The sequence below is a fragment of the Astatotilapia calliptera genome, chromosome 3, assembly GCF_900246225.1.
Source record: "Astatotilapia calliptera chromosome 3, fAstCal1.2, whole genome shotgun sequence".
Classification (NCBI taxonomy): domain Eukaryota; kingdom Metazoa; phylum Chordata; class Actinopteri; order Cichliformes; family Cichlidae; genus Astatotilapia; species Astatotilapia calliptera.
This window is the reverse complement of record NC_039304.1, coordinates 19137316-19156169: the sequence shown is the minus strand read 5'-3', so window position 1 is coordinate 19156169 and position 18854 is coordinate 19137316. Positions and strand designations below refer to the sequence as shown.

Sequence of the window (18854 nt, the reverse complement as noted above, 5' to 3'; positions counted from 1 at the left end):
GGCTAATCATGTACTCCTATCACTGTGGAGAGATTCAAAAAGCCATTTGTGATGGAGAAGCATTTTGACAATATCCTCCTCTTCTCAACAGTCAATTGGGTGGGGGGGTGGGGGGGTTATCGGCACATTTATAAAAAATAAGGGTTTACATCAAATACAGAAAAAAATAAGATGAAAAATAAACAAAACAAAAGTGAAGTGTCAAAATCTTGTTTATATTTAAACGCTAGGGAGTAAAGACGTGTCTTCGAGCTGGTTTTAAAGATGTCGAGTGCTGGTGAGGTCCTAATTTGAAGAGGTAGATTGGTAAAGCTTAGGTGCAGCCTCGGCTTCAGTCTGCTTGTATGAACAAACACAAGCATCTGATGACTACGCCAAGATAAAAGTTCAGAAAGGTTATAGGGTGCTAATCCATTTAGTGGCTTTAAAAAACAAACAATAAAATCTTTAAATGAACTGTAAAGCATACTGGAAGCCAGTGTAAAGAAGAAATATGGTCTCGCTTATATGTGGCTGTCAGGAGTCGAGCTGCCGCCTGCAAAGCCTGCATGACTCCAAAATAAAGGCGATTCCAATATTGAGGCCTGGATTAAATTAAAGCATGAATTACTTAATTAAATCAGCAGATGAGGGAATATTTGTAATCTTTGTAAGGGCCCTCAGCTGGAAGAGGCAATTTAACAACAGAATTTAGTTATTAAATATAAAACTGCCATACAAAAAGGTCACTCCTGTTTTGTTTAGTTTTTTCTTTTTTGCAAACGGTGTTTTGCAATTTTCCAAATGAAAAAGTTCCCCCTTAAAAGAGCAATGTGTGTCAGGAGGTTCGAATAGTACCACCTCTGTTTCTTTGTCCATTCATGTTGGAAAGGTCTATCACTGATCATGTTTTTTCGTCTGCAATACAGTCCAGCAAGGCCTTTTACAATATATATATATATATATATATATATATATATATATATATATATATATATGCGGTGACTCCCAAGCTAGGCGAGTGGCTCCAGCAGATCCCGCAGGGGCGTGCTGGCCCCTGCGGGCGGTTTATCCTTCAAGCTCGGGTCCTCTACCAGAGGCCTGGGAGCTTGAGGGTCCTGCACAGTATCTTAGCTGTTCCCAGGACTGCGCTCTTCTGGACAGAGATCTCCGATGTTGTTCCCGGGATCTGCTGGAGCCACTCGCCTAGCTTGGGAGTCACCGCATATATATATATTAGGGGTGCAACGATACACAAAATTCACGGTTCGGTTCGGTTCGATACTTTGGTGTCACGGTTCGATATTTTTTCGATACAAAAAAAATGTTCATGCCTTTTTAATTTGTCATTTATTAAAATTATAAATATATATTTTAACTCAAAAGTACAGTTTTTAAATTTAACGTTGCTGAAACAAAAATAATTAAAAAAATAAATATCTGATTGAGGAGTCACTCATCTTTGGAAAAGAGAGTTTATTACAGAGAAATGGCTCTTTCCAAAATAAAAGCTATACTATACGCTTCTTCTGGGCTATATTCTCAGCAGCATATTGTAGCGAGTCAGGGCTGTTCGGGGTTCTGTTTGTACAGTTATGTTTTGTTTATGTTGCCATAGTGACGGGTGACGCCCTCTTGCTGCGACGGTGTGTCCTTCCGGGGTCAGAGGGCGCCCTGTGTGTTGTTGTTGTTGCTGTGCGGTTGCCGCGCTGAGCAGTTAGCTAGCGGCAGTGTTCTTCTGCAGATGTCAATAAACGGCTGTGCTCCCTGGCTAGCTCACGGGAAGCAAGACCAAACAACACCTCCGTCTCCTCGTTGTCTGAGCTCGCCACATTAGTGTCAGAAGTGGGATGATGGTGGCACCCCATGTTCTGACCCGAGTGACTTTTCCCCCGCCTGTCGTGACCGGCGGTGCGCCAAAAGAAGGCACCTGGATATTTGCAAAGTGAAAGCAAAAAAACAAGCGCAAATTCAAACGCGATTTCAATATGTCACATATTGACAGTGGCTCACCGATGCCAATGACATAATTACCCAGCTACATTTCCGAAAGAATGCAAAAGCATTGACATATATTTTTCCTTCCTACAATAGCCCGACGGGCAGGGCAGAGATAGATTTTGGTAGCCCGACTGGAAAAATCGCTAGCCCGATTTTGCAAGCCCTGTGTTACAGGCATGGCCCTTTAAGGATGAAGCCTGATGGGAAATGTATTCGGGATGTGTGTAGCGGGACTGCCTGGTGTGTGTGTGTGTGTGTGTGAAGAGAGAGAGCGGAGAAGGGGAAAAAGTAACGGTTAGCTACAGAAGAGACGGAAAGAAAATAAATAAAAGGAATATAATAACTCCCTCGACAGCCAGAGTTGTGTCGGCGATGCTCGCTGTGAGTAAACTGTTTCAGCCCACTGTACGCTGTGTTCGTGCCTTAGAGAAGAAATAAAGTTCGGTGAAGCAGTTTCCTACGCCTCCTTCGATCTTTTTGCTAGCGGAGTTGACCTGTATAGTAAGCTGTTGCCGGCTACGAGTCAGTTACGGAACCTTCAAGTAACTGCCAGAGGTTTCCTTACTACGGTTCGGGGCCGCGGATCTGGCGCGGTAACACCTGTATCTGATTGAGGAGTCACTCATCTTTGGAAAAGAGAGTTTATTACAGAGAAATGGCTCTTTCCAAAATAAAAGCTATACTATACGCTTCTTCTGGGCTATATTCTCAGCAGCATATTGTAGCGGGTCAGGGCTGTTCGGGGTTCTGTTTGTACAGTTATGTTTTGTTTATGTTGCCATAGTGACGGGTGACGCCCTCTTGCTGCGACGGTGTGTCCTTCCGGGGTCAGAGGGCGCCCTGTGTGTTGTTGTTGTTGTTGTTGCTGTGCGGTTGCCGCGCTGAGCAGTTAGCTAGCGGCAGTGTTCTTCTGCAGATGTCAATAAACGGCTGTGCTCCCTGGCTAGCTCACGGGAAGCAAGACCAAACGACACCTCCGTCTCCTCGTTGTCTGAGCTCGCCACATTAGTGTCAGAAGTGGTATGATGGTGGCACCCCATGTTCTAACCCGAGTGACTTTTCCCCCGCCGGTCGTGACCGGCCGGTGCGCCAAAAGAAGGCACCTGGACATTTGCAGGACTTTGTGTGGGGCAATGGGGTCGTCGGGGACGACTGACCCCTTAGGCGGGGGCTATGTAGCGGGTCAGGGCTGTTCAGGGTTCTGTTTGTACAGTTATGTTTTGTTTATGTTGCCATAGTGACGGGTGACGCCTTCTCGCTGCGACGGTGTGTCCTTCCGGGGTCAGAGGGCGCTCTGTGTGTTGTTGTTGCTGTGCGGTTGCCGCGCTGAGCAGTTAGCTAGTGGCAGTGTTCTTCTGCAGATGTCAATAAACGGCTGTGCTCCCTGGCTAGCTCACGGTAAGCAAGACCAAACGACACCTCCCTCTCCTCCTTGTCTGAGCTCGCCACAATATTAAACATATCAGGTCCCCATAAGGAGAATCATGTGCTAACGGCTGTCTAAATGACTCGGGTAAAGTTTGTAACATGCATGCTTGTTGTTTTTGTCTGCTTCCACTTGTCTTTGCACTAGGATGATGTCGGCGTAAATGTGCAGTCATATTCGTTGTGTTCCCACTAGTGCTCCGTTATCGAGCTACCCCTGCGTGGGGCTAGACGGCTAACACGTTAACGAGCTAACTGCTCGCTAACACACTAGTTCCCACCCATGTAATTGAGCATTGCGTGGCACATCCAACATACTGTTTTACTTTAGTCCATGACACGCTTACCTTCAGGGTCATACGTCACATGAAAACCAAAATAATTCCAAACGCCAGATCTGAATGAGGGTGGGGAAGGTTCAATTTGCCATGTTGCAAGGAGAGCTTAACTTCTGTCTCGCTAGCTTGCCCTGCGCTCTTCCTCCTGACTATGCTGTCTGTGTTGAGCGCTCAGTGGATCTGCGCTCGACAGTGCAGCCTAGGCTGAGTAGTCGAACGCAGATTTACTGAGCGCTCAACACAGACAGCATCGTCAGAAGGAAAGTTGATAAAATAAATTACAAATTTTGTATTGTTCGATACATATGCGTACCGAACCGAAAGCACTGTATCGAACGGTTCAATATCGATACGAGTATCGTTGCACCCCTAATATATATATATATATATATATATATATATATATATATATATAGTATTCTTTTTAAGATAAAGTAAACATCACCATAACATGAAAGTGAAAAGAGTGCCGGGCCAAGGATAGATCCTTGAGGGATGCCCCATGTAAGCCGCTGAACATGACGTAAAAACAATTCAAGGCGAGTTCCTTTTAGTGCTCACAGCTCTCCATAAAGACTAGGACACCATGATCCACTCTATCAAACACTCAGGTCTAAAAGCACTAAAAAGGCAGGATTACCTGAGTCTGCAATTAATAAAAGATAATCAAAAATGTTTAAAAGTACAGTTTCTGTGCTGTGATGTTATTTTGAAACCTGACTGAAATGTTTCAGTGACGCCATTTATTTCCAGAAAAGTCTAGAGCTGAAGGACAATTTTATCCACCACCATAGACCAAAAAGGGAGTTTAGAGATTGGTCTAAAACCAGCAAAGGAATTTTGATCATGAGCAGGAAGAGTGATTTGACACCTGCTAGCAGCAGCCTCATCACCAAAAACAACCCAGAACATTTTTCACAAATAGCTGGAGACTCTGGAAAGTGTGTGATGGGTAAATCATTAAAGTGTAAATGGTGTTAAAAAAAACAGTAACAGTTTCTTCATAAGACTGTTAGAGCTAAGTTGTTCCAAAGTAATGCATCATTATGACGACCTTACATTTGGCAGTACTGTTGCTAAAACCAGTAATCAAATTCCTGCTTAATGGTTCCATTAAAAAAAGAAAAATATATAAATTTTATGACAGTTGAGCAACACTTGTTGGAAAAGTGGGCTGAAATATTTCAGGTCTGATGGAAATTTGTTTCATGAAAACAGAAAAATGTTAAGTTAAAGTGTTGACTTTTGCTAGTAGCACTTTTAGCTAAGTGCGCGCAATGACCACAATGACGATGCTAGTATGCTAATGTTTATCAGGCAGCCGTGTTAACCATGTTCTTCAGCTTGTTCACATTTGCAAAGCACACGAATTACAGTTGCAGTTGTGGTGACTAACAAAACACAATCAATTTGAAACAGTAATGATAATAAGAAGTCATTTTCAAAAGGAGCCTTTGAACATTTGTAGTTTTTTTTATCAGCACAAAATGTTTCATGGTCTCCCAGTTCACTCAGTAATGTTGCCAAACTATGTTACTTACCTTCAGTTGTTACATGCCATTTGAGCAGTTTAATAACCTATCTGATGAAACATAAAGAGCATAACCCTCTTTGATTATATCACTGAAAATGTGCTCATTATATTTAATCGGTTTATTTAAGCATTTTGTGAGTTTTTAGTTATTAGTTTCTTTGTCATTTCATAAAATAAATGCAAAACATTTGAATTTTTGTTACAATTAACAACCTTTGTGTCTTTTTCATTTCCACAAGTCGAACTTTCCCTTCCAAACACTCGGCTCACCAGCAGCTAGAGTCTGGCTTATTGTTGGTGAATGGGGCTATTCCTGGAGGCTGACCTTTAAACAAACACATTCGCTGGTTTATAAATCTCCCCACCTCTACCGACTTGGTGTGAAATGCAGGTTAAGATTTATCTTCAAATTATCAGTGAGGTAAACTCAGAGTGCCCTGGATTTGTCAACGCTGACCTAAAAGCTATCAGGAGGATTATTAATGGCATGAAACAAACTGAGAAACTACGGGATGAACTGGGCAGCGTTAGACCTTGGTCTCTGGTTGGTGTTTGTGACATTAAATTGAACCTGTTAAATATTGATGGTTCCCAAGCACAGGGTGTGACAAAGAAATTGTTAACTCGAGTCTTCTGGCCTTGAGATATGCAAACCGAAACAATAAAACCTATGCGGTGGAGCATAATTTAGAGAAATATATTCGTATATGTTTCGATATGAGTTTTGAAGTGTTATAGTGAATAGTGATTACAAAAAAACTAGTTGTTTTTTTTAAGCAATGATATCCTTTAAAAGTTATTAAATGACAAATAGTGTAATCATTTATTATGAGAGATGGGAGAATTTTATATGTTTGAGTATTTTTCATAAACATAACCAGAAATGCATACAGAGTCACGGCGTCATTAAGAGTAGCAGATGACCATTGGACCCTGAAAGTGAGCCGATAAACACCTGTTCAGTTTCAGGGGTGTAAAATGCAAAAAAAAAAAAAAAAAAAAGAGGATAGAGTACACGTGTGTGCGTGTGAGAGAGAGAGAGTGTAGGGGGAGGAGAGACTGCAAGTGAGTCATATAACTGATTATACTTATCTGTTGAACTGGACACATCTCTCAGTGGCGGAGCGGACACACATCACACACACACATTCACCCAAATCCGATGTTTTTATCTTCATAAAAAAACAACTTTTATTAAATTCAAAAACTTCAGTCTGTTGTCACTGACAGTTGGGCCGAGGAGAAGTCATGGATCCAATCGTGGAAGTGGTGGCTGTGATTTTGGGGTTCATCGGATGGATAATGGTGGGGGTTGCGATTCCAAACCGTTACTGGAGGACCTCCACTGTTGACGGAAATGTCATCACCACCTCTACAATCTATGAAAACCTGTGGATGTCCTGCGCGACAGATTCAACCGGGGTCAGTAACTGCAGGGACTTCCCTTCGATGCTCGCTTTGAATGGTATGCTGACAAAAAAATTGACTTCTTAATAATATCATGAGGTTCGGGAAAGTTGGATGCCATCAAATGTTTATGTTGCTTTGTCTGGAGGAGGGTTTCTGTCATAAGAAATGTATTAAAAGGACAACTTGAAGAGCTTAGATGTCCTATCTTTTGTTGTACTGTGGGTACACATTAAAACATCAATCCATCTTTGAAAAATCTGCTAGAATTATGTGGTTTTGTGTATCTATGCACTGTTTCCAGGTTACATCCAAGCGTCTCGTGCCTTGATGATTGCCTCGATAGTGTTTGGCACATTTGGACTGCTGGGCTCGCTGATCGGGATACAATGCTCTAAAGCAGGAGGAGAAAACTATGTTCTCAAAGGGAGGATCGCAGGCACTGCTGGAGTACTTTTTATGCTTCAAGGTAACAAAAGCATAGAAAATACAGTCTGTTCTTCCTGGCTATTCAGATAACAATATTGACCTCCTATTACACTACCCCTTAAAGAAGATAAAGAAACCTCCCCAGCATGCTGATGAATCATGATAATGCCCTACTGCCTTTTTAGATCAGTCCTACCTATTTTTGTTTACTTCAATACTTTGGATCAGAGTTAAACTCTGACCCGTCACTGTTTTATTGCTCACTAAAGACTCCCTGTTGTTGTTGTCTGTTTTTTTCTATCAAAAGGTTTGTGCACTATGGTTGCAGTGTCCTGGTATGCTTTCAATATCACTCAGAATTTCTTTGATCCCTACTACCCTGGCACAAAGTAAGTTGCTGTTAGTGGTGTGAGATAAACAGGCCTAAAGTGCAGTGCCAGCAGCCCATAATTTTGCTATGTGTCACAGGTATGAGATAGGAGAAGGGCTTTACATCGGCTGGTGCTCTGCTGTGCTCGCCATCGCTGGAGGAGCCGTTCTCACCTGCTCCTGCAAATTGGGCACAGAGGAAAAATAGTGAGTTTGATCTCTTTTTGATGTACAGAGCTGGAGGTAATTCTCAGAGTCTACAGGTGCAGTCTGGCCCCGCCATGAAAAATGTTCTGGTTAAATTAAAGAAAACACGAATGTGCTGAATGTTCTGTTATTAATTTGATACAAAGGGAGACGGATGCCGTGGCTCTCTAGCGACTCACTGTGGCAACATGAACTTATCTCAAAGTGTCGATAGTTCCCACCCATCCAGGTGTCTTTGTCTCGACTGTGCTAAGTGGCAGGTTTAAGGGGCTTATAGTAGGTTTATAGTTTATTTGGTAATTACCTGTCTCAATGGTAAACATGGGCAAAAGAACAAATAAAAATTGTATGAAAATTTTTTGACCCACCTTCATTACAGGGACATCATAAAACACAGCATAGAAAAGATTTTAAATTTCTCTGTGGAGAGATCTCTGTTTGGAGATGGAAGCTCCTGAGCAGGTCTCAGACTGCTCAAAGTGAATAACGGAGACGTAGCAATCAAAGATTTGAAAAAGAATGAAAATCTTTGGCAGAAACAGAAACAAAAACCCACACACGTATTTATTAAAACCTTATTTTATTAGAAAGTCGGTAAAATTGTAAACTTTTTAAATCAGATTAGTGATTTAGATTTCTATCCAGGTAATCATTAGAATTAAAGTAGATCTAAACTGTGCTTTAAAAAGAAACAATGCAAACACGTTACCAAGATGGCTGCCTAGTGGCAAGTGCTCATGTCCCTGATTAGAAAGTTGGCTCCCCCCAGTGGTCAAAAAAAGTAGTAACTAGATTATTCACAAGAATTTTACTCACTTTACACTGACCATAGCCTGTTTATATTCACTTCTGATAGGTGCACTGCCACTATAAGGATAACTTATTCTAACACTATTCTAAAACTTTTAATTTCCTTGCTGAGACTCTGAGTATATGATGTGCAGCATGCTTGGGGTGATTTGTATTTCCACCATCTGATCCTGACGTTTTCTTTCTCTGCAGCCCTCTACCTCATGCAAGGGGAACTGTGTATTCTGGACCAGCACCAACCAGAAGCCTGGCCGCCAGTACTTACGGGAGAAACGCTTACGTCTGAGCAGGATTTGGAAACTGAGCTTTGTGGACTTATTCATCCCTTCACTTTTGGCTGGTCTAACTAACACATTGTGCCATTTCATCACTGTGGAAACACTTGCAGTGCATCAGATGTTCACTGTTGGGAGTATTTCAGCTGTATATGTTATATACAAATAACCGCAGTTTCAAAATGCATGTTCTGTAGAAATAACATGGATAAAATGATTGCAAAAAGCTTGACAAAACATCAGCGTCACTGCACAAACTCACTGTGCGCTCTCAATGATTAATATTTATATTTCTCTGATATTGTCACTTATTTTCCAATGAATTCAATCACATTTGTAAGGGGAAGGTCAAAAGTGTGATGATTGTTGGGATATGTTGTTTTGTACAGTTTTGTAGGCGACACCTGAGGCGCTGGAGGGCAGGTTGTCTTTGTTTTGATTGTATTTTGCCTGTTTGTTTGTTTTTGGGGTTTTGTTGTTGTTGTTGTTGTTGTTTTTTTTTTGGGGGGGGGGGGTAAGCAAATGTACAAATTTAAATGTTTTACATTGAACATTCCAGTTTTCCTTACCACAGACAAAAACAGTGGTGGCTGTATTCTTCCTTTTTTAAATAAAAAATTAAAATTAAAAAACCATCAGCCAGGCGCATGATTACAGGTCATCAGGACATGATTTGGGTAAAATATTGTGGGAAATCATCAACAACCTGTTTGGTGTCTGTGTTCAGAGTAAAGACTGATTGCAAATGTTATATTTTCATCAAATTCCACATTTTTACTATTTAAATTTGGTGCTAAAAGCAGCAAATTCAAATGTCTTTATGTGTCAAATAAAGACTGTATTTTGTACAACTTATTTAATAATAATAAAGAAGATAGGGAAGAGTCACTGGGTGGTCACCTTAACCCGTGGTAAATGTATGCAGGTGGAAGCGGTCTTAACCAGGATGACAGTGACTCCGTTTAGAGGACGCATCAACCACCGAATGATTGAAAATCCTGTGACTTGTGTGCCTTTAATAGCACCAGGTCTCAGCTCAGCAACTTCTTGTTCAGTTTGTTAACAAAACACAAGAGGAGAACACATCTTATGTGAGTTGGTGTGTGTGTGTCCACCGGTTCAAGGTGAACTCAAGCTGTTTTGGTGAAACATGGCTGCCCAGCTTCTTATTACGACTGTTAAAATGCTCGATAGTGCAATTATCTGCTGAAGCTTAACCTCAGTGTCAGAATGGGGAAAAAATTTGATTTAAGTGACTTTGAGTGCCAGACGGGCTGAAAAATGCTGATCTACTGCGACAGATCACAACCCTTTGTAGGGTTTACAGTGAAACAGTCTGAAAAAGAGAAAATATCCAGACGCAAGAAAATGTCTTGCTGATGTCAAAGGTCAGATTAGAATGTCCAGACTGTTTTCAGATGATAGGAAGGCAACAGTTACTCAAATAACCACTCGTTACAACCAAGTCTCTGAATGCCCAACATATCGAGCACTGAAGCAGATGGGCTGCAGCAGCAGAGGACCTCAATGGGTGACACTCATGTCAGCTAACATGATGTTGAGGCTACGCATGGACAACAAAACTTGACAACAGATGATTGTACTGATGAGTCTCAATTTGCTTCAACTGCTACAGTGGTAGGGATTAGGAGTACACAAGAGGAAAGCATTGACCCATCCTGCTTTGTATCAGCGTTTGTCCTGCTGCTGGTGATGTAATGGTGTGTGATGTTTTCTTGGCATGCTTTAGGCCATTTAGACACCTGAGCTTCATTTGTATGGCACAGGCTACCTGATTATTGTTGCTGACAACAATAGCGTGTCATGTCACACAGCTCAAATCATCTTAAACATGACAATGAGTTCACTTTACTGAAATGGCCTCCACAGTCACCCCATCTCAAACTAATAGAGCACCTTTGGGATGGAACAGAAGATGCACATCATGCGTGATGTCAGTATGAAGCAAAATCTCTTAGGAATGCTTCCTGCGCCTTGTTCAATCCGTACTATGATGAATTAAGGTCGATCTTACTCTTAAAAGGCAAAAAGATGTCCGACCTTGTACCACACGGTATAACTATGAAGTGAGTAAGCCAGTGAGTGTAAATCACTTCAAAAATGAAGATTCAGGATTATTTTAAATTAAGTTATTAAATGACAAAACTTTATAGACCTGCAGAGAACTAAAAGAAATGATGATTTATCATGATCGATTATTATTATTATTATTATTATTATTAGGACAGGATGATTACGGTTTTCGCATTCTTTGCATTTCGCATTCTTTGAGGTAAAAACACAGACTGGGCCTGTTCAGCAGGTTGTTTTACGTTGCATAACACGTCGTCATGTGTTACCACTGTCAATTACATACCCCGTGGTGACGTTTGGCCGCAGTGTGCAGGCTGCCGGGCCCATGCAGGGACATGGTGGGAGCGTCACTGTTAAAATAGCTTATCCAATGAGAGCAGCCCACGTTTCCGGGCGAACACGGATGTGCACCTCGCGGACCAACCATGGAAAAGTAGAGCAGATAGGGCGGGGACGGCTCTGGCAGAGGGGCAAGGTTTCGTTTACAAAGTGTAAGGACGGTCAGCTGTTCGGCTTCAGCAACAGACTAGTCGTTTTAACTTTAAAACGAGTCTAGAAAATAATTAATTCAGGCGGGGTAGTGAATTTAAGCTGCTAGTTCTTTTGTGAGGGGAGGAACCTTTCAGCGATACGACTCATTTCTACACGGAATACTGTCCGATTGGGACCGTAAATACACCGTCGTAGCTGTTCTGTAGAGAGGGGAGACCCATGAGGGTGTAATAAATAACAGGCAGATTTCAATGAAACAGACAGGCGCTTTCAGTCGAAGCGGACGCAGAGCTGTGAAGTTGGCTGGTTCCGGTGTTAAAGCGTGAATCCGGGAAGAGATGGAGCCGTGTCGGCGGGCCGGACTCAGCGGGGTCCTGTGCTCCCTGTCACTGCTGTGTGTCATCCTGGACATCCAGCTGGACGGTAAGACCCACTTCACGTTAAAAGAAAACAAAAAACAGCCTGCTTACTCACTTGTTTGTCGTCTTTAGTGCTAAAAATTCATCAAGCCGGCTTAATTACTGACCCCGAAACTGCTCTTAAAATACTAATACAAAAAAGTAATTACTATATCGTTGCTCTGATTTAAAGATACCGGCTATTAATCTGTAAAAGTTAAACATGAAGGCTTTAAAAGATGTTTCCAAGGGCAGCATCCTTACAACCAGGGGCGTAGTGAGGACTTACAGTCCCAGCACCACCTGCTTTTACCTGTGTCAGGCCTCTGCCCTTAGTAATATTTATAGTTCAGTTACATTTATATGTTATTTTAAAAACACTGATTGTATAAGGTTTCGTCTTGCAGTAATACTCCACTTTCACTTTTCATTACATCGGTTTTCTTTAGTTTCACCCCTCCCTCGTTCCGCGCCAGCGCTAAATTACTTTCAGCTCTACACTTAACTGCGTACTTTACTACTAAAGGTGAGGTTTAATACACAGTAATTGTACTGTATTTAAGTATTTCTCTACCTTCTGCTTCTATTCCACTATATTTTGGATGCAGATGGAGATTTTAAGACTTTAGTCGCTTATTCATTTGAAGATTAACTGCATTATTATAGATCAATGCCTATAAGCAATGTAGAAGGATGTAAAACAGTCCTCAACTGCAATGATCCACTAATATAATGTGTATGATTCTGAAAAGTGCCATTCTGTGTAATGAGTACTTTCACTTTAGGTAGTTAAAATATATTTTGATAATGTGACTTGTGCAATATTTAGCATAAAAGTGCATAAGAGGTGAATAAGGGAGAGGGAGTGGGTGAAGATGAGTGAAAAAGGAAAGCGGTGAAAGAGATGGTTTAGAAGATAGTAGGGAGACCTGCTGAGATGATCGCTCTGGTATAAAGACAGGAGACTGAGGTGAAGATGTTAAGAGTTTCATGGGAGGATGGAAAAGAGTGGAAATGAGTACATCAGAGGGAAAGGTCAGGCTGAGCAGTTCGGAGACAAGTTAGGTTGTTGGTCGGATGCCGTAGCTCGATTGTGCGTTTTGAATCTTTTTCTGAGCTTGTGCAGCCTCTGTCATCAGAAGAGAGGTGCAAGTGTGAACAAAAGACAAACACACAAAGAACACTGGGCTACACTGTGGTTTCCTTCTATAAAGTTGTCCCTCTTCAGTGTTTCCAGCGAGGCTCACACCCAGTTTTATGTTACAGGCGTCTTTGGGGAAACTCAGGCTGAGATTGAGCACCACTTGGAGATGGGCCGCAAACTTTTGGCAGCTGGTCAGCTGGCTGAAGCCCTGTCCCACTACCACTCTGCTGTGGGTAAGGTTACACACACAGACACGTTCTTGCCACTGGCTGACATTTTCAGTCTACACAGTCGGTGCTTGTCTGTACAGTCGAGAAAGGTGTGTTATTGTGCGGTAAAAGAGTTTAGAGGTTCAAAGCTTGTGTTTGTTGCTTTTGTTAAAATAAAAATGAATAAATTGTGATGATGCATTTTCCAGAGGGTGACTCTAAGAATTACCTGACCTTCTACAAGCGAGCTGCAGTGTTTCTGGCCATGGGAAAGTCCAAATCTGCCCTGCCAGATCTGACCAAGGCTATCCAACTCAAGCCCGATTTCTTGGCTGTAGGTCACTCGCTAGCCTTTCTTAATGTCTTCTATCATATTCCATTTCTTCTGCCCTCTTCAGAGTCTTCGTCATCCTATCTTTTCATCTGTTTGTATTTTTCAGGCCCGCTTGCAGAGAGGGAACATCCTGTTGAAGCAGGGCAGCACGCAGGAGGCACGGGAGGACTTTGAGGCAGTGGTAGGTTTTATAACGTGCTGCTTTTGCAGTCCTAAATCACTCTCCCACGTATGTTTGCCACAATAATATGTACCTGCTGTTCCAGCTGCAGCGGTCCTCAGACAACGAGGAAGCTCAGAACCAGCTGATGAAGGCGAACGAGCTGGAGGAGCTGCAGGAGGAGGCCCAGGCCGCGTACCACCAAGGGGACTACAGCACAACGATCACTGTGCTGGAGAGAGTTATAGAGGTAGGGGTCTTGTTGGTTAATTTTATTTTTCATTTACAATCTTACCAATACCAGCTGCTTCAAAGTGTGATTTCAAATCTGATTTTAATGCCTCAGCATTTTAGTTATTAAAGGAATCACTATGATCTTTGAGCTGATTGCTCATTTATAAAAAGTTTCCGTCTTCCTCTAGATCTCTCCTTGGGATCCGGAGTCTCGGGAGCTCCGCGCAGAGTGCTACATCCGGATGGGAGATCCACAGAAAGCCATCCAGGATCTCACGCCGACGACGCGGCTTCGCAACGACAACCGCGCCGCCTTTCTGAAGCTCGGCAAGCTGCACTACAGCCTCGGCGACCACCACGAGTCACTCAAGTGAGCGTCGTTCCTGGAATAAACAAATAGGTCTGGCTTGCTCAGCCACGCAAATGAAGTCTCACTTTTTCCATCTATTCACACGCAGCAACGTCAGAGAGTGTCTGAAACTCGACCAGGACGACAAGGAGTGCTTCAGCCACTACAAGCAGGTGAAGAAGCTCAGCAAGCAGCTGGACTCGGCCGAAGAGCTGATTGAGGAGGGCAGGTGGGTATTTCTGTTGGGCTGAGGCACTTCGCTTCCACCTGCATGCAAATGAGAGTTTCAGAGGGCAGCTATAGTCTCAGCCTCTGAAAGTGGAACATATACAAATGAGGGCAGAATTATTAGCACAGCTATGAAAATTTTCCCTTTGCTTTTAACAGAGCAAGGGATTTTCAACACAGCATTTTCTTTAGAAAGCATAAATTATAAATATTTTCACACAGTAACAGAATAATTTCATAAAAGAAGAAAAAATACCAGAGTCAGTGTTATTAGCCCCCTAAAAAAACCACAAACCACTGCTGTGCAATGATTTGCTGTAACTTGTAATGCTCAGCTTGTAAGTTAAAGTTAAAACTGAGGGTTATCGTCCAACTTGCACACAGCAAAAAACTTCAGCAAGAGTTTGAGCTGTCAATGAGAAGACAGCTGGTCAAAGACAAAAGAAGACAGTTTAGACTTGAGAAAAAGAATGGCCGATGCTCACGTTGCAGGAGGCGATATGCAAACATATCACAGCGTTTTCCAAGTGTTAAAAACTGGAGCGAGAAGCATCATTGCAAAATTCAAAGAGAGCCACACAGTGCAGAACAAGCCTGGAAGAGAAAGGAAACTAAGAAGACCCCAGAACAACATGACAACGACCTAAAACTCAGGGTTAAGAACAAGCTCCAGAAGACTAGAGTGAATGTCCCTGACTGGCCTGGGCAAAAGCCCTGACTTAAAAAAATCTGGAGGCGCTGGAGATTCATCAAAGAAAAGTGAGTTGTGATTCCTCAGGACACGCGTGAGAGCCTTATTGAGAACTAGAAGAAACAGTTGCAGGCTGTTAACCAGCAAAGAGAACACAAAACCGAGTATTAGCAGCAGGGGGGCTAATAATGTCGATGCAGGTAGTTTTTATGACATATTTGTGTTTCTGTGCCCAAAGTAAAATAATGTAAGCATCCAAAATAAAACAAGCATGTTTGGAAATGCTGTGTTTGAAAGTCCTGGCTCTCTTTAACGGCACTTATTTTATTTTCATAGGTGGGATAATAACTAACTCGTCTGTACATTTGCAGCTTGTAAACTGTGAACTGCTTCAGTGCCACAGCATGTTAAGTGCTTTGACCTTTAACTGTGTTTCTCTCTCCCCATTAGGCATCAAGAAGCCATAGAAAAGTATGAATCAGTAATGCAGACGGAGCCTAATGTCCCGTACTACACCAACCTGGCCAAAGAGAGGATCTGCTTCTGTCTTGTGAAGGTGGGAGAGTGACGGCAGCTTTTCTCACGAAGCGATGCTCATTTTTCTCCTCTCACATCCCCCAGAAGATGTGGAACCTCTAAATAAATCATCATTTCCTTGCAAACGCACTGTCCTAGTTCTCAATAGAGTTCAGTCTTAGTTTGTAATCATTCACCTTTTGCTTCATATCATTTCCAGATTAAATCAGCGACCGAGGCGATAGACGTGTGTTCGGAGGCCCACCAGAGAGACCCCCGCAACGCCAACGTCCTCAGAGACAGAGCAGAGGCCTATATCCTCAACCAGGACTACGAGAAAGGTGACACAGTCTTCTCAATGAATGCAACTCAACTCATCCCATGCTTATGTCCTGTTATGATGTCATGAGCCTATCGTAACCATAGACACAGCTTCCATCTCAGAACTGCACACGCAGTATCAGAAGATTTTTATTGATAATTGATGATTAAAGTAAAACAATATTACATAATTAGCCTCAGATATGTGGTACAAATAATATATAGGAGTAATCTGTAAATCCCTTGTGTGTCATGCAGCTGTGGAGGACTACCAGGAGGCGAGAGAGTTCGACGGCGACAGCAACGATATCAAAGAGGGGCTGGACCGAGCCCAGAGGCTGCTCAAGCAGTCTCGTAAGAGGGACTACTATAAAATCCTCGGTGTCAGCAGGTAACCAGTCCAGCCAGCTTCAACATAAACACTACACGTTTACTTTATTTTTCTGATGCCAAAGTCAACGCCCGTCAATATTATAAGAGGGCCCGCTAACGCTCAGAAACTTCCTCAGGAGTGCCAACAAGCAGGAGATCACCAAGGCGTACAGGAAGCTGGCACAGCAGTGGCACCCCGACAACTTCCAGTCTGAGGCCGAGAAGAAAGAAGCAGAAAAGAAGTTTATCGACATCGCATCGGCCAAAGAGGTCCTTACTGATCCAGGTCAGCAGCCAGCCTTGTTATTTAGTCTTTACAGCCACATTTCCACACCACCAATATCTGATTTTAAAGAATTTCCAGGATTTTAGACATACTTTACTCATCCCAGAGGGAAAGTCACAAATTCCAACAGTCTCCATAAACATCCATCTATTCATTTTCTTCCACTTATAGACTTGAAAAGTCTCCGAAAACTCCAATAGCAATGCATGGTGAGCAGCATGTATTACAGTCCAGAACACAAGCATTAAAATTAGTTGGGCTCATTTAGAAAGTTTGGCTTTCTCAGAAATGAAGTTAAGCTGAGCTATGAGAACATTCATGTGAAAGAAACGAGCGGCTTCGTTCTTCTTTTCACAAAACAGACCAAAAAATGTTGCTCAGCAGACGTTAAAACTGCAGCTCTGCAGTCAAAGAACAAACATTTACTGTCAGGTTTTGTCTGATGAATAGACTGATGTCATTTTGGTATTGTGACAGTAGGGGGCAGCACAGTGGCACCTAAGTTCAAGTTCACCATCATCACAGGTCCTGTAAAAAATTGAATAGAATTGTAAAAGCAGAAGAAAATGGATGTTTGTCAAACCAAGTCCAAACTAGTTGATGTTGATCGTTTACTAAAATGTTAACGATCCTGTTCTCTATTACTTTTTTTTTTTTCCTAGAAATGAGACAGAAGTTTGATGCGGGCGAGGATCCGCTGGACCCAGAAAGCCAGCAAGGAGGCGGCGGAGGTCAGCAGGGCTGGCCTTTTCACTTCAACCCCTTTGAATCTGGCGGCAGCTTCCACTTCAAGTTCCAGTACAACTAGAGAGCAGGACTTGACGAACACACGGGCGGGGAGGGGGGTAGTGTCGTTTTAGGTGGATTGGATACTTTGGAAAAAACCTTCGGGGGATTTTGGAGGACGAGTCTTCCTCAAAAGCTCTGCGTCAGCCTGGACGCAGGTTTTCGCAAACTTTTTTTTTGTTATTTTGGACTTTTTACCACAAAATCAAAGGACCTACCTGTGGTTACTCATAAATTACGTTGTGCTTGAAGAAAATGAAGTCTACAGACGAGCTCCGTAGGAAATGTGTGACGGCTGGAAGCAGTGTCCGCTCTTATTCTTTCTTTGTGCCATTCTTTGAAGCGCTACTCGGCGCCTCCTTTTTATTTTTAGTGCCGTGACTCTTTGCTTGGAAATCTGTACGTCTGTCCGTTTGCTTGCAGTATTCTTTAAAGGTCTACTGATTTCAGTCTCTATTTTTTACCACGTCGAGACGTCTCTACACTAGAGAAGCAGGATTTTTATATTTATCATTAGACCTGTGGCTGTTGAGCTATATTTATGGTGAAACTCGAGCACCGCTACAGGAAACCTGTAGGTGTAAGAATTTCAATATCCTATGGATCTGAAGTCAGCGTAGGTGCTCTGTGATGTATACGTGTATATTTTTAAATTTAAATCAGCGCCTCCTGATAGCTAATTGGAATAATTCTGTGTGAATTTTGGTTTGGAGATGTTCATTTATATCCAGGGGCAGACATTATGGATGTAAGTGCACAAAATAAGTGAAAAAAAAAGTTTAGAAAAACAGCCGCAAATGACTGCATTGACATTTAGAGTATTTCTGTTCCTTCCCTCCTCCTTTCAAGGAAACGTTTCGAAAGCTTGCACTTTTACTTTGTTTGAAAAGGCCACTTCACTCCTGAAATGTTACTGTAGGCCTTTGAAAAGCCTTCCACACACTCCCGTGTGTCTTCAGTGGCTATCCGAGAACCTCATTTATAAATAGGTGTTACTGAAGCGTGTCTGAGCTGCTGCTTTATTTTTCCCGAGGTACACCATATCTACTTCACGAGCAGCATGTTTGGATAATATTTATCCAATGGGTCGCACTGACACATACGAACTTCATACAGTTTATAAATGAGGTTCTTGCAGCCACACGGGCCACACAGGTGAACCGAGATGATGTTTTTAAAGACTTTATTTTTTAGCACAAATTAAGTTATTTTGTCTTTAATAACTTGAGGACACACTGACTGTAACCAGCTTCTACTGCTTGATTGTGTGAACAAAATGTGACAGGCTCTCTTTGTATTTAACTCTGAGTGGGACGGTTTTGTTTCTGGGTTTCTTTTGTTGGAGGCTTTTTTTTTCCTGTTGCCAAACTGAGTCAGCTGACAAGCTCAAGTGTATTAAAATATTGAAACAAACGCATTTTTGCTCATTTTGTTTTGCTGTGTTTTAAAGCGAGGCGAGGACGGCA

At 42.3% G+C, this 18854-nt stretch overlaps 2 protein-coding genes across 3 annotated transcripts; both read left to right on the top strand.

Annotated features, from left to right (window-relative positions):
* Positions 1-2340: 2340 nt before the first annotated feature.
* cldn15a (claudin 15a) lies at positions 2341-9247 on the top strand. 2 transcript variants are annotated; one of them, XM_026162181.1, is made up of 6 exons: positions 2341-2361; positions 6508-6742; positions 6989-7153; positions 7421-7502; positions 7582-7689; positions 8692-9247. In XM_026162181.1, exons 1-6 carry the CDS (start codon positions 2353-2355, stop codon positions 8783-8785), a joined length of 693 nt encoding a protein of 230 aa, XP_026017966.1. In that variant the 5' UTR covers positions 2341-2352; the 3' UTR covers positions 8786-9247. The 2 variants fall into 2 exon arrangements, with proteins under 2 accessions (XP_026017966.1, XP_026017967.1); XM_026162182.1 differs by lacking the exon at positions 2341-2361 and adding an exon at positions 3348-3378.
* Positions 9248-11258: 2011 nt separating this feature from the next.
* Positions 11259-18801, top strand: dnajc3b (DnaJ (Hsp40) homolog, subfamily C, member 3b). Its single transcript, XM_026162180.1, has 12 exons — positions 11259-11783; positions 13025-13135; positions 13321-13445; positions 13552-13626; positions 13712-13855; positions 14028-14209; positions 14298-14417; positions 15558-15663; positions 15844-15964; positions 16203-16335; positions 16454-16602; positions 17265-18801. The coding sequence occupies exons 1-12, from the start codon at positions 11699-11701 to the stop codon at positions 17408-17410; spliced, it is 1497 nt and encodes a 498-aa protein (XP_026017965.1). The 5' UTR covers positions 11259-11698; the 3' UTR covers positions 17411-18801.
* Positions 18802-18854: the final 53 nt, after the last annotated feature.